Genomic DNA, 16,427 nt, shown 5'->3' with positions numbered 1-16,427 from the left:
AGAGAGAGAGAGAGTGAGAGAGCGATCGAGCACTGTGTAGCGGCACGGCGGTGGAGAGGCGGTAGAGCGGCGACGGCGGCTCCTTCTTCACTGCGACGCGGGAATCCTTCAAGGCGGCGGTTGAGCGGTGAGTGACACACCCTTTGCATTCTGTTTGAGCTTCCTTCTCTGGTTGTATGCTTGCAACCATTCGTGGCTCGCATACGGTGTCCGGCAAGTCCCCAGCTATGACCTGTGCGCGGCAAAAGCGCACATAGGGATCTGTATCAGATACCCTAATGGTTAATTTGAACCCTCAATTGCACCAAAATACAGTGATTAGCATTGATTAATTACTGATTAGTAAATTAATCCTCTATTTTGTGTGCAAAAAAAAGAGTATACGGGGAGTCCAGATCTGGTGCCTTAGACTTCAAATGAGGTCAAATGCTTTCAAGGCCATCAATAGCAATGAGTCTAGTAGAGGATTAAGCCAATAAACACAAGATTTGACCAAATATTGAATGCTTAATCTCTGTTTTACCAAAGTCACCTCTACAGATTTGATGAAGAGCTTGGATCTCACTGTAGACTTGATCAAATTGAATTCTGACTTCACTAGCTTGTAGAGCATGCTTGAAAACCCCTGGAGCTATGAGGAATTAGATCAATTTGATTGGATGAAGACAAGATTTGTAGATTTCTCAGAAAAGAACTACGTTGGCTAAAAACACGATTTCTCCTCCTTCCGCCGGCGGTTTGCACTTCTGATTGGCTTGGCTGGAGCACCATTGGGTTAGCTATCTTGGGCTAGAAGGGTTTGGGCAATGGTTAAGTGTGCAAGGAGAGGGAGCTCCTCCACTGGCTGGGGGTGTAGAGACGTTGAAAAAAGAGGAAAAATTTATAATTTTCTACTAATCCTAATTAGCAAAATTATCAGCAAGATAAGGAGCTCACAAATTGATGGATTCTAGGCATGGCTTTGATACCATGTTGAAATTAGAGCAATGTGATGAGCTATGGTGGATCAAATGCTAAAATCAACATCATTAACAAAGTGATTAGTAAATAATTAAGATGTGATTAGTGAGTAATTAACAAATAGCTTAATATAGACATGGATAATAAAAAACCAGCAAATTCTCATTAGGTAAAATTTATAATTTTCTACTAATCCTAATTAGCAAAATAATTAGCAATATAATGAGCTCACAAATTGATGGATTCTAGGCATGGCTCTGATACCATGTTGAAATTAGAGCAATGTGATGAGCTATGGTGGATCAAATGCTAGAATCAACATCATTAACAAAGTGATTAGCAAATAATTCAGACGTGATTAGTGAGTAATTAACAAATAGCTTAATGTAGGCATGGATAATCAAAAACCAGCAAATTCTCATTAGGCCAATGCCTCAATTTATAGAGTTTACATCCAAGCATCTAATCGCACTGATTTCTCCTTGATTCACTCCACCTCTTTTGCTTGATTCTCTTCGCCTCTTCTCTTTTCCCAGAATATCTCCACACTTCCTAAATCTTCTCATGCTACCCTTTATTCTCTCGTAATAGATTCTTCTCACCTTTTCAACAGGTTCTCTCACATTTACATATTCTCTTTTATAGCCTCTAACCAAGGGCTTTTTCCCGCACACACCCTATTCACTTGTATATTTCAACACCTCCCCTCAAGTGAATACTCCTAGAACACCTAGACCCTATACCAAGTTTCTCTCTTACTTGATAGTCCGCGACCAGTGTCTACCACACCTTCCCTCAAGTTAACTTAGCACACCTGGACCCTGTACCAAGTTTCTCTCTTACTTGATAGCCCGCGACCAGTGCCTCAAGTCCCTAAACTCATAGTCCTTGACACACACACTCTCTCTCTCTCTATGTGTCCAAGGCTACTATAAGTGCCCGCGACCTTGACTAAAGTGCTCACACATACATCTATCTACCACGTGGCCTACATCATCGATGGCTCAGAGGTGGTTTTACTTTGTTAGGGCAGGTTACATTGGGTTGTGGGGTCTCTCTCTGTCTCAGAAAAGATGATTCGACTCTACTTCCTTTGGAGCCTCCATGAAGTTTGCCGATGTGGTTCCTTCTCCACTGGGTTTGCTGTAGCAGTCTCTTTCCATGTGTCCTAGCTTTCCACAGTTGTGGCAAGTGAAGGTCCTTCCTCCTACTCTGCCTCTTCCTCGTCCTCGTCCTCGAGAGAATCCTCCTCGAGTGAAGAATGCTTTTTCTTCTCCTGCTTTTGAGTCGAGCCATTTCTTCTCTTTGCCTCTGCTCTCTTGCTCTAGTAGAGCTCCTTCTATCTCGCGTAGCTTCAATTCAGGTACATTCTTTAGTGTTGCTACAATATTTTCATATTCACCTTTGTCCACACTCTTCAGAAGTACAGCTAGTGCCTCATCATCTTCTACCTTTTTGCCAATTGTTGCTTAATGCTTTTATATCTGTTCAAGTGTGTGATTAAAGGTTCACTTTCCTTCATATCCAATTTGTAGAATTGCATTAACATTCTACCAATAGCTGCCAATTGTTGCTTAATGCTTTTATATCTGTTCAAGTGTGTGATTAAAGGTTCACTTTCCTTCATATCCAATTTGTAGAATTGCATTAACAGATTTATCTTTGAATTTTTAGCTTGTGTGCCAAATAATTTATTGAGTTCATCCCATGCATCTTTTGCCCAGTGTATCCCTGCGATGTGATGAATGATTTCATCATTTAAACTGAGTGCAATAAGTCCCAATGCTTTTTCATTCTTGCTCTTCCACTCATTTTCCCCTCTCACGTTTGGGCATTCATCTCTTTCCTCAACTAGCCCCCACAGATTTTTTCTCATGAGCAAGTACATGGTTTTTGTCTGTCATGTGTAAAACTGCTCTCCATTAAATTTGGCTATTTCTTGTGCTGTACTCATGATAATGTGAAGGGGGGTCTTACCTCTTGATCCAATTTCAAGATTCAAGGGTAGTGTCTACCCTTTTACAACTCAATCTGGTGTTTAAGAGATGATTACAACAAATTTATCAGCATAAAATCACCAAAAATTACATTAAATCAAGGGTAACCAATTTGTACGGAATGGTTGGAGTATCAAACCATCTCCGAATTGCAATCTGAAGTGATAGGGATCTCTATCAGATACCTAATGGTTAATTTAAACCCTCAATTGCACCAAAATATAGTGATTAGCACTGATTAATTATTGATTAGCAAATTAATCCTCTATTTTGTGTGCAAAAAAAAGAGTATACGGGGAGTCCAGATCTGGTACCTTAGACTTCAAATGAGCTCAAATGCTTTCAAGGCCATCAATAGCAATGAGTCTAGTAGAGGATTAAGCCAATAAACACAAGATTTGACCAAATATTGAATGCTTAATCTCTGTTTTACCAAAGTCACCTGTGTAGATTTGATGAAGAGCTTGGATCTCACTGTAGACTTGATCAAATTGAATTCTAACTTCACCAGCTTGTAGAGCATGCTTGAAAACCCTTGGAGCTATGAGGAATTAGACTAATTTGATTGGATGAAGACAAGATTTGCAAATTTCTCAGAAAAAACTACGCTGGCTAAAAACACGATTTCTCCTCCTTCCGCTGGCGGTTTACGCTTCTGATTGGCTTGGCTGGAGCACCATTGGGTTAGCTATCTTGGGCTAGAAGGGTTTGGGCAATGGTTGAGTGTGCAAGGAGAGGCAGCTCCTCCATTGGCTGGGGGTGCAGAGACGTTGAAAAAAGAGGGAGAATTTATAATTTTCTACTAATCCTAATTAGCAAAATAATTAGCAAGATAATGAGCTCACAAATTGATGGATTCTAGGCATGGCTTTGATACCATGTTGAAATTAGAGCAATGTGATGAGCTATGGTGGATCAAATGCTAGAATCAACATCATTAACAAAGTGATTAGCAAATAATTAAGACGTGATTAGTGAGTAATTAACAAATAGCTTAATGTAGGCATGGATAATCAAAAATCGACAAATTCTCATTAGGTAAAATTTATAATTTTCTACTAATCCTAATTAGCAAAATAATTAGCAAGATAATGAGCTCACAAATTGATGGATTCTAGGCATGGCTCTGATACCATGTTGAAATTAGAGCAATCTGATGAGCTATGGTGGATCAAATGCTAGAATCAACATCATTAACAAAGTGATTAGTAAATAATTAAGATGTGATTAGTGAGTAATTAACAAATAGCTTAATGTAGGCATGGATAATCAAAAACCAGCAAATTCTCATTAGGCCAATGCCTCAATTTATAGAGTTTACATCCAAGCATCTAATCCCACTGATTTCTCCTTGATTCACTCCACCTCCTTTTCTTGATTCTCTCCGCCTCTTCACTTTTCCCAGAATATCTCCACACTTCCTAAATCTTCTCATGCTACCCTTTATTCTCTCCCAATAGATTCTTCTCACCTTCTCACAGGTTCTCTCACATTTACAGATTCTCTTTTACAGTCTTTAACCAAGGGCTTGTTCCCGCACACACCCTATTCACTTGTATATTTCAACACCTCCCCTCAAGTGAATACTCCTAGAACACCTAGACCCTATACCAAGTTTCTCTCTTACTTGATAGTCCGTGACCAGTGTCTACCACACCTTCCCTCAAGTTAACTTAGCACACCTGGACCCTGTACCAAGTTTCTCTCTTACTTGATAGCCCGCGACCAGTGCCTCAAGTCCCTAAACTCATAGTCCTTGACACACACTCTCTCTCTCTATGTGTCCAAGGCTACTACAAGTGCCCGCGACCTTGACTAAAGTGCTCACACATACATCTATCTACCACGTGGCCTACATCATCGGTGGCTCAGAGGTGGTTTTACTTTGTTGGGGCAGGTTACATTGGGTTGTGGGGTCTCTCTCTCTCTTAGAAAAGATGATCCGACTCCACTTCCTTTGGAGCCTCCATGAAGTTTGCCGATGTCGTTCCTTCTCCACTGGGTTTGCTGATGTCGTTCCTTCTCCACTGGGTTTGCTGTAGCAGTCTCTTTCCATGTGTCCTGGCTTTCCACAGTTATGGCAAGTGAAGGTCCTTCCTCCTACTCTGCCTCTTCCTCATCCTCGTCCTCGAGAGAATCCTCCTCGAGTGAAGAATGCTTTTTCTTCTCCTGCTGTTGAGTCGAGCCATTTCTTCGCTTTGCCTCTGCTCTCTTGCTCTAGTAGAGCTCCTTCTATCTCGTGTAGCTTCAATTCAGGTACATTCTTTAGTGTTGCTACAATATTTTCATATTCACCTTTGTCCACACTCTTCAGAAGTACAGCTAGTGCCTCATCATCTTCTACCTTTTTGCCAATAGCTGCCAATTGTTGCTTAATGCTTTTATATTTGTTCAAGTGTGTGATTAAACGTTCGCTTTCCTTCATATCCAATTTGTAGAATTGCATTAACAGATTTATCTTTGAATTTTTAGCTTGTGTGCCAAATAATTTATTGAGTTCATCCCATGCATCTTTTGCCCAGTGTATCCCTGCGATGTGATGAATGATTTCATCATTTAAACTGAGTGCAATAAGTCCCAATGCTTTTTCATTCTTGCTCTTCCACTCATTTTTCCCTCTCACCTCTGGGCATTCATCTCTTCCCTCAACTAGCCCCCACAGATTTTTTCTCATGAGCAAATACATGGTTTTTGTCTGTCATGTGTAAAACTGCTCCCCATTAAATTTGGCTATTTCTTGTGCTGTACTCATGATAATGTGAAGGGGGGTCTTACCTCTTGATTCAATTTCAAGATTCAAGGGTAGTGTCTACCCTTTTACAACTCAATCTGGTGTTTAAGAGATGATTACAACAAATTTATCAGCATAAAATCACCAAAAATTACATTAAATCAAGGGTAAGCAATTTGTACGGAATGGTTGGAGTATCAAACCATCTCCGAATTGCAATCGAAAGTTATAGGAATCTGTATCAGATACCTAATGGTTAAGTTGAACCCTCACTTTTACCAAAATATAGTGATTAGCACTGATTAATTACTGATTAATAAATTAATCCTTTATTTTGTGTACAAAAAACAGAGTATACGGGGAGTCCAGATTTGGTGCCTTAGACTTCAAATGACCTCAAATGCTTTCAAGGCCATTAATAGCAATGAGTCTAGTAGAGGATTAAGCCAATAAACACAAGATTTGACCAAATATTGAATGCTTAATCTCTGTTTTACCAAAGTCACCTGTGCAGATTTGATGAAGAGCTTGGATCTCATTGTAGACTTGATCAAATTGAATTCTGACTTCACCAGCTTGTAGAGCATGCTTGAAAACCCCTAGAGCTATGAGGAATCGGACCAATTTGATTGGATGAAGACAAGATTTGTAGATTTCTCAGAAAAAACTACGCTAGCTAAAAACACGATTTCTCCTCCTTCCGCCGGCGGTTTGCGCTTCTGATTGGCTTGGTTGGAGTGCCATTGGGTTAGCTATCTTGGGCTAGAAGGGTTTGGTCAATGGTTGAGTGTGCAAGGAGAGGGAGCTCCTCCACTGGCTGGGGGTGCAGAGACTAGTTGAAAAAAGAGAGAAAATTTATAATTTTCTACTAATTCTAATTAACAAAATGATTAGTAAGATAATGAGCTTACAAATGGATGGATTCTAGGCATGGCTTTGATACCATGTTGAAATTAGAGCAATGTGATGAGCTATGGTGGATCAAATGCTAGAATCAGTATCATTAATAAAGTGATTAGTAAATAATTAAGATATGATTAGTGAGTAATTAACAAATAGCTTAATGTAGGCATGGATAATAAAAAACGAGCAAATTCTCATTAGGCCAATGCCTCAATTTATAGAGTTTACATCCAAGCATCTAATCCCATTGATTTCTCCTTGATTCACTCCACCTCTTTTGCTTTATTCTCTCCACCTCTTCACTTTTCCCAAAATATCTCCCAGAATATCTCCACACTTCCTAAATCTTCTCATGCTACCCTTTATTTTCTCCCAGTAGATGCTTCTCACCTTTTCACAGGTTCTCTCACATTTAAAGATTCTCATTTACAGCCTCTAACCAAGGGCTTGTTCCCGCACACACCCTATTCACTTGTATATTTCAACAAGGAAACTGAGATTACTTTCACAACTGGAGATTACAATCACAACTGAGACATGTAAGGTCTCTGCTATGAGAAGTAATCTCAAGATCCCGAGATTACTTTCACGGCCAGAGATTACTTTTCACAACAGAGACCCACCTGCAGTTCAGGTCTCTACTCTGTGAAAGTAATCTCGAGAACCCACATGTAGTTTAGGTCTCTATTGTTAAAATAATCTCGGGTTGTGGAAGTAATTTCGGGATCCCGAGAATACTTTCACAGCTCGAGATTACTTTCATAGCAGAGACCTAAACTGCATGTGGGTTTCTGTTGTGAAAAGTAATCTCGAGCTGTGAAAGTAATCTCGGTGACCTGCATGCAGTTTAGGTCTATGTTATAAAAGTTATCTCGAGCTGTGAAAGTAATTTCAGGAACCCGAGAATACTTTCACAGCCCGAGATTACTTTATACAACGGTGCAGTTAAGGTTAGTAAACATAATTAGCAATAGAGTTAATAGTGTGGTCAGTAAATGGCGCAAGAGTATTTAAATCTTTGGTATTGCTTTGAGATGAGTAGCTAATAACAAAGGGTAAACATATAAATCTTGAGCACAACAATAGTAATCCACATGCAGTTTAGGTCTGTTGTAAAAGTAATCTCGGGCTGTGAAAGTAATATCGGGTTCATGAGATTACTTTCACAGCTCGAGATTACTTTTACAACAGTACAGTCAGGTCTCTATTGTAAAAGTAATCTCCGGCTATGAAAGTAATCTTGGGAACCCGAGATTACTTTCACAGCCCAAGATTATACAACATTGCAATTTGGGTCAATAAACATAATTAGCAATAGAGTTTATAGTGTGGTCAGTAAACATAATGAGCATCCACTTTAATACAAACATATTGTGATCACTTGTTGGCATAAGAGTACTTAAATCTTTGGTACTATGAGATTCCTTGCACAAGTCATTGATATTCTCAATGACCGTCTCATACAAAAAGTTTATGGAAAAATATAAAACCTAAAACTGCACAACCTTGCTTTTGACAAGATTACACGAGCCATGACTCATACAAAAGATCTAGAATCTCATACAAAAGATGTCGAATCTCAATAACCATCTCCCCGAAACACTTATGAAAGAATATAAACCCAAAAATGCAACCATAACTTACTTTTGACAAGATTACACGAGCCGTCTCATACCAAAGATGCAAAATCTCATACAAAAGATGTCGAATCTCAATGACCGTCTCCCCGAAACACATATGGAAGAATATAAAATCTAAAAATTAACCATAACTTGCAAGATCACACAAGCCATGACTCATACAAAAGATGTCGAATCTCATATAGAAGATGTAGAATGTCATACAAAAGATGTCGAATCTCAATGACTGCCTCCCCAAAACACTTATGGAAGAATATAAAAACCAAAACTACAACCATAACTTATTTTTGACAAGATTACACGAGCCATGACTCATACAAAGATGCAAAATCTCATACAAAAGATGTCGAATCTCATATAGAAGATGCAGAATGTCATACAAGAGATGTTGAATCTCAATGACCGTCTAGTGGTATATAACCATCTCATACAAAAGATGTAGAGTCTCAATGACCGTCTCATACAAGCACCCACATCATCTAGCAACATATGATCGTCTCATCTACTGCCGCATGGTCATGTCCAACATGCAAGTTTGGATCCAGGCTCAGAGGCCACCCTTCAACCTCTCTACATTCGCATGTGAAAACCAAGCTTTTGAAAGCTGAATACAATATATCAACAAGGTAAATGAAATAATAAATTAACCATCCATGAAACTAAAGAACATAGAGATGCAAGTTTATATCCAATTTCTAGGCTTGGAATGTTGTCATCCGTCCTTGATAAAAAATCACATGGTAGCCATAACATAATACTTGCAATCGTACACGTACCCATTAGGTTGTTGAGGAATCTTGTATAGAAATTATAAACCACATAAGTATAAAAGCATTTTTGTTTTCTATAATAGCTAATTGTTTAATGGTAAACATACCTTCACTATCGCGGCCTGACACAACGTATCCGGATCCAAGAGCTCACTTTGTACCACAAGATGAGAATTGTGGCGTGCAAAAAATACAAGCACCCTATAATAATAACCCCATCTTAACAAGCTCATGGGATTACTTCTTTACACAGCATATACAATAAGTAGATTTACACCTGTAAACACGTGGCAAGTAGTGTGTCAAATAGTGCATAGACAAGGAATCAAAAAACAAGATTGCACTTTGCTCTCTAGGTAGCCCATTGACATGTTGAATGTGTCCATTGTAGAATGCCATAAGGGTCCAATGAGATATGTATCATTACGCTTATCATCAAACAAGTGATTCCACTCTACAAATAAAGTTAGCAATATTCTAGTTTTACAATTCACAAGTGGGCTTACCTATAAAGGATTGGGAAAAAGGTGAACATATAGCTCCCGAGATGTGGTGTCCCAAAGAAATTTTGAAGTGACACATCATCAACTTTAAGGGACATAAAGGACAACCATAAGTTGTCCATGAACCACACATGATCTATCACATTATTTGGCAAAGTGTACTCCATCCACCTACATGAAACTTCTTCAATATTAGGACACACACAAAAATGTTTCTGAAAAAGAGACGCACCAAAGCTTAACCTTAAAATTTTATCTCTTAAATAAGCAAGACTCAAGAACACACGGTGCGTTATCTTATACAAGAAAGGTTTTGTAATTGGCATTTTACAAAACAACCATCATTATTACTTAATAGTAACCAGGCTACCAATCGCATTTTTGATAATGACCATTGACATCGGCAGTTCTCGATGACTCCACTATCACAACCCCACAGTCGCTCGTCTGCAACTTGAAAACGAACGGTGACAAAGATAACTATTCCCCACCCTCACTTAATCTTACCTGCTCATCAAGTGTTAGCTCTGATCTCCTCATTAAGGCGTTCCTCATGTTGTGTTATGATTTCTTTTGATACTGATTAATTGACAGTGTCACATATCTTTATGGAGAGAAAGGGAGGGTTTTCTATGTAAGCTTGCACCTCCACGTGTAGGTTTTATACTTAATGCGAAAGAAAAACCCCCGTCCATCTTTGTGTCAGACGGTATCGCTCGTATGCACGCTTTCCCCTCTGTTTTTATTTTGCAATTCCTTCTTTCAATATTGATTTGATTTTGATGCTTTCATAAAAAATATGCAACTATCTTTTGATGTGATTTAGGCACTCCAAGCATGGACGAACAGACTGCGAACCCGCACTCGGATGAGAGAAGCGTACCTGATGAAGTGGATAGAGACAAGGGAGGTGGACGCCTGTCTGGAAACATTCTTCCTCACATCCTTAACCTGTAAGAACACATATTCTTCCTGACTTAACTTTTGTGTGTGTGTGTGTGTGAGAGAGAGAGAGAGAGAGAGAGAGAGAGAGAGTGTTATTAAACGTCTCCTAAAGATCCAACGGGTCTATGGGACCAAAGTGATACAATGCTATCCATGGTATGTCTCATCGTGGAAAAGAAAAACAAAACAAGTACAAATAACGTAGCTTTCTGAAAGTAGAGGCTGATACAATGATCAACATGGGGAAGTATATGGGGTATACACACTAGTACAAGAGATTTTCATCATGGAGTACATGAGAATATGAAGCGTGTGGGGCACATGATCCTCCAGTAAAGGCTACACCTTTCTCAAGTATGTCAAGCATGGGGTTACTGAGTATGGCCGAGAAGTCCCCTTCTATCACAGTATGTGGGAAGGTGGTGTGATGGCAGTGGAGCATCTCCTGGATGTGGAGCTGATGGGAGGATTGTGGTTGGTGTCGAGAGAGAGAGAGAGAGAGAGAGAGAGAGAGAGAGAGATGTGAATATCTTTTTCGCTTTTTGAAACAAACTTTGTGGTGAGTTTGAGCAGCTGTACTATTCTTGATAATTCTAAGAGCAGATCATTGTGTAGCGAGCGTTTTACTATGAGAAGTATGTTCTAAAATGTTGGAGAAGCTATAAAAAGAGATGCTGTTGACTAACTACAGCTGTTTGTCTTTGGTTATGCCTCAATCAACATACCGTTTTAATTGTGTAACAGGTACAATTGTGCTTCTTCAGCATCCGATTATGAAATATATGCTCCAAATGGAACATTTGAAGATCCTCTGATGTGTGCCCATGGGTATGATGTAGACTTATCCATTGAAGTTTTCTTGCGGTTGGTTAACATGCAGGCTACTGGATACCGGGTACCTTTGCTGTATGCAAATTTGTTCGTACTGCTGTCAAAATTTGAGCTGTATCTTTTTTTGTGTACCAGAGTCAAGCAAATCAAGTCAGCCTTCTACTCTATTCCCAAAGTGAGTTTTTTCCAAGCCTTTTTTTTCTTGAAAGTGGAAGGTGGTCTGGTTATTCTCTTTGCTTTTTTGTGTCATAGAGAAATAACAGTTTTATGCCAAAGCTGAATTCTTCCCTCTTGCCACCCTGTAGTGGGGTATCGTTTTGTTTGAGAGCAGTCTTTTGACCAATCCATGTTTGAGGACAAAAGAACATCTAACCTTATGGAGTATAATGGCCCCTTACCTTCATCTCAATTAAATTTTCATGATCTTAACAGGCAACTCCTGCTCTTTCTTGGATTCCTGTTGCACTTTCCTTCCTCATCCTATGATTGCCTTAAAACACCAAACCTTTTGAAAGGGTGAAGGAAAAGATTTGGTCCAATCTATGTAGTGAGAAATGTTTTATAGAAAATATAATGGAAATGCTGATAAAGCTCAATCAGGGTAGAAGCCTTGTTTAACCTTTGATAATTCTACATCTCCTTGTTAAAATGATTGCATGTGAGTAGAGTGTTAACGGTTTGCCTACCAGCACCTGTTGATTTTGCAAGTAGAGTTTTTGTTGCACATCAGATATGCCAGGAATTGGAGTTGCTTTATGAAGCCACTTTGGCTACTGCAACTGCAGCTCGTAAGGTGATTCCAATAGGAATGGCTGCTCCTTCCTTCAGATTTGGAGGAGGTGGCCTTCCCCTCCTGGCGTGGCCCAGGAGTTGCCCTGGATGCACTTTCAGCAGATGTAGAGGGTGAAGATGAGATCAGTGCAAATGATGGAGTGCTACAGCCACAGAAGATCTATAGATTTGCGTTATTTAATCATCATTCTAATAAAGCAAATACACCTGGTGTGGGCCCTACAGAGGGTATTTAGGACCCAATATTGTGTCTGACTCACTCTCTATCGCTCTCTCTTATTCTGCACATATCTATCTTTCTTGTGGGTTATCTTCGTCATGGAAGATTGCTGTCCATTGAAGAACCGATTCTATTCATCAAGCTTTCGCATGTTACAGTAAGGTGTTTGGGAAGGCCAAGTCAAGTGGCAAAGTCCTTGTCCAAGTCCCTGGCAAATGTGTCATTCCATATGTGAAAACCATCGACTAACAATGGTCAAAAGTGGGGCCGTGTGTGAAGAAAACAGTATTTTTCCCATCCCTAAAAAGGGAATTTTTTGGGTATTTTATATTTTATTTGGGGTTTTTTGTCTTGGCTGCTGGCCTACACCTCTTAGGGTGACCAACCAGCACCCCCCCCTGAGTATATATAGCCTTGCCTATCTTTTATCATGGGTGTACCACTTCGTTGTTATATCCGGCACCATATGGCCACTACCCAGGATAGCAGCCCACCCTCTGCTACAGGCCACCGTGGGACAGCAGCCCTCTCTGCTATCATCTCCTGGCCGCCTACATCAGGGCTGACTTCAGCATTTCATCATCAGCTGTACATCAGCGTTTACTTCAACACACCATCAGGCTTACCTCAGTGTTTATCATCAGAGCTTTACATCCTTTTTATCAGTATTTTTCTTCTGCTATCTTCAGCGTTTACCTCAGACGGACATCAGTGTTTTACAGCAGCCTCACATCAGGCTCACATTAGCCTTACATTACCTTAGGCTGACATCAGTGTTTTACAGCAGCCTCACATCAGGCTGACATCAGCCTTACATTGGCGCTTACATCAGGCTTACTTCTGCACTGTTATCTGCGTTTTACATCAGCCTAGATCAGCGCCTACATCAGCACTTCATCTGTGTTTTACATCAGCAGACATTAGCGTTTTCATCAGGGCGTATATCAGCGTTTATGTCAGCCTTACATCAGCACATACATCAGGGCTCACATTAGTGCTTACATTAGCATATCTTCTATGTTTTGCCACAGCCCATGGGACAGCAGCCCCCTCTGCTATACATAGAGCATATCAGCGTTTTTGCCTCAGCTCTCACCATCGGGACAACAGCCCACTCTTTGCTGCATCGGGACGGCAGCCCACTTTGTGCTTCAAGTACGTAGCACCTGACACCAAAGCTTGCACCACTCGAGACGGCAGCCCACTCTGTGCTTCAGGTACGCAGCACCCGTGTCACCAGAGCTTGCACCACTCGGGACGGCAGCCCTCTCTGCTGTAGGTACGCAGCACCCGTGTCACCATAGCTTGCACCACTCGGGACAGCAGCCCTCTTTGCTTCAGGTACGCAGCACTCGTGTCACCATAGCTTGCACCACTTGGGTCGCAGCCCTCTCTGCTTGAGGTATGCAATACCCATGTCACCATAGCTTGCACCACTTGGGATGACAGCCCTCTCTGCTCCGCACCGCTTTAGGTACGCAGCACCCGTGTCATCAAAGCTTTTTAGGGCTTGCAGCACCCTTGTCATCAGAGCTTGCTCCACCACCACCACCACCACTCGGGACGGCAGCCCTCTCTGCTCTTCATCGACCACCTCAGGTACAGCAGCGCACTTGTCATCCGAGCCTGCATCACCTCATCTTCCGCTGCCACTACCACCTTGGAGTGCCTCTACTTTCACCGACGTGATCCTTCAACACCAACCACCACTCGGAGTACTTTGCCTCACATTGACGCGAGTTTTACTTTGTTGGGGCAGGTTACATTGGGTTGTGGGGTTTCTCTCTCTCTCTCTCTCTCTGAGAAAAGATGATCTGACTCCACTTCCTTAGGAGCCTCCATGAGTTTGCCGATGTCGTTCCTTCTCCACTGGGTTTGCTGTAGCAGTCTCTTGCCATGTGTGTCCTGGCTTTCCACAGTTGTGGCAAGTGAAGGTCCTTCCTCCTACTTTGCCTCTTCCTCGTCCTCGAGAGAATCCTCCTCGGTTGAAGAATGCTTTTTCTTCTCCAGTTGTTGAGTCCAACCATTTCTTCTCTTTGACCCTGGTCTCTTGCTCTAGCAGAGCTCCTTCTATCTCGTGCAGCTTCAATTTAGGTACATTCTTTAATGTTGCTACAATGTTTTCATATTCACCTTTGTCCACACTCTTCAAAAGCACTGCTAGTGCCTCATCATCTTCTACCTTTTTGCCAATGGCTGACATTTGTTGCTTAATGCTTTTATATTTGTTCAAGTGTGTGATTAAAGGTTCACTTTCCTTCATATCCAGTTTGTAGAATTGCATTAACAGATTTATCTTTGAATTTTTTGCTTGAGTGCCAAATAATTTATTGAGTTCATCCCATGCATCTTTTGCCCATTGTATCCCTGTGATGTGATGAATGATTTCATCATTTAAACTGAGTGCGATAAGTCCTAATGCTTTCTCATTCCTGCTCTTCCACTCATTTTTCCCTCTCACCTCTTCATCTCTTCCCTCAACTAGCTCCCACAGATTTTTCCTCATGAGCAAATACATGGTTTTTGTTTTCCATGTGTAAAATTGCTCCCCATTAAATTTGGCTCTCTCTTGTACCGTGCTCATGATGATGTGAAGGGAGTCTTACCTCTTGATCCAATTTCAAGATTCAAGGGCAGTGTCTTTTTACAACTCAATCTGGTATTTAGGTGATGATTACAACAGATTTATCAGCATAAATTCATCAGAAATTATATTAAACTAAGGGTAACAAATCTGTACTGAATGGTTGGAGTATCAAACCATCTCTGAATTGCAATCTGAAGTTATAGGGATCTATATCAGATACCCAATGGTTAATTTGAACCCTCAATTGCACCAAAATACAGTGATTAGTATTGATTAATCACTGATTAGCAAAATAATTCTCTGTTTTGTGTACAGAAAACAGAGTATGCGGGGAGTCCAGATCTGGGGCCTTAGAGTTCAAATGAGCGCAAATCCTTTCAAGGCCATCAATAGCAATTAGTCTAATAGAGGATTAAGCCAAGAAACACAAGATTTGACCAAACATTGAATGCTTAATCTCTGTTTTACCAAAGTCACCTGCAGATTTGATGAAGAGCTTGGATCTCACTGTAAACTTGATCAAATAAAAAATTGTCTTCACCAGCTGTTGCAGAGCACCCTTGAAAACCCCTAGGGCCAAGAGGAATTAGAGCCATTGCATCTGGTGCAGACAAAATCTCAGATTTTCTTCAAAAAAGTGGCGCCTGTAAAATCGCGAAAAACAGCAGCTCTGCACGGCGGTTTGATGTTTTGTTTAGATGGACTGAAGCACAATGGGTATGGCTATGCTTGGCTAAAAGGGTTTGGGCCAATTTTATGTGTGATGGGAGAGAGAGCTCCTCCATCAGCTGGGGGTATAGAGGCTAATTGAAAAAGAGGTAAAAAAAACTTGATTATCTACTAATCTTGATTAGCTAGGTGATTAGCAAGATAATGGGCTCATAAATTAGATGGATTCTAAGCTAGGCTCTGATACCATGTTAAATTTGCAGCAATGTGATGAGCTATGGTGGATCAAATGCTAGAATCAACATCATTAGAAAAGAGATTAGATGATAATTAAGACATGATTAGTGAGCAATTAACTGATAGCTTAATGTAGGCATGGATAATAAAAAACCAGCAAATTCTCATTAGGCCAATGCCTCAATTTATAGAGTTTACATCCAAGCATCTAATCCCACTGATTTCTCCTTGATTCACTCCACCTCTTCCCAGAATATCTCCACACCTCCTAAATCTCCTCATGCTACCCTTTATTCTCTTCTAGTAGATACTTCTCACCTTTTTACAGCTTCTCTCACATTTACAGATTCTCTTTTACAGCCTCTTGCTAGGGGCTTGTTCCCGCACACACCCTATTCACTTGTATATTTCAACATAGTGGACCAAACGGAGGGGCACCTCTCAGCCAAGGGCAAGCAAAGACAATAGTACTCTCAGCCAAGGGGCAGGATAAGGAGGCTAAAGCACTGCAGAAGGAGGGCGACCAGACCAGCATGAAAAGGACAGCCATCTAAAGATCAACGCACATCATCAAGGCAGCCCATTGAGCCAAAACACAGCCCATCTTCAGGGCAGCAAAATGCACATCAGGGGCAACCTGTA

The 16,427-nt window shown here is 40.7% G+C and overlaps 1 protein-coding gene across 3 annotated transcripts in view; it reads left to right on the top strand.

The window, feature by feature from the left end:
• Positions 1-10,056: 10,056 nt before the first annotated feature.
• LOC147608347 (Nuclear transport factor 2 (NTF2) family protein) overlaps positions 10,057-16,427 on the top strand; it is a 58,505-nt gene continuing 52,134 nt past the window's right edge. Inside the window, exons 1-4 of one of the 3 annotated variants that reach the window (XM_086788953.1) lie at positions 10,057-10,213; positions 10,331-10,457; positions 11,194-11,277; positions 11,416-11,455. In XM_086788953.1, coding sequence (XP_086645079.1) covers positions 10,342-10,457; positions 11,194-11,277; positions 11,416-11,455 — 240 coding nt within the window. In that variant the 5' untranslated portion in view covers positions 10,057-10,213; positions 10,331-10,341. The other 2 variants (XM_086788952.1, XM_086788951.1) reach the window with 2 other exon arrangements.

This window comes from Cibotium barometz, chromosome 53, assembly GCF_041138505.1.
Source record: "Cibotium barometz isolate CiBa-2024 chromosome 53, ASM4113850v1, whole genome shotgun sequence".
In the NCBI taxonomy this organism is placed as follows: Eukaryota; Viridiplantae; Streptophyta; class Polypodiopsida; order Cyatheales; family Cibotiaceae; genus Cibotium; species Cibotium barometz.
The sequence above is the reverse complement of the archived record's forward strand: the minus strand, read 5'-3'. Positions and strand labels throughout refer to the sequence as shown.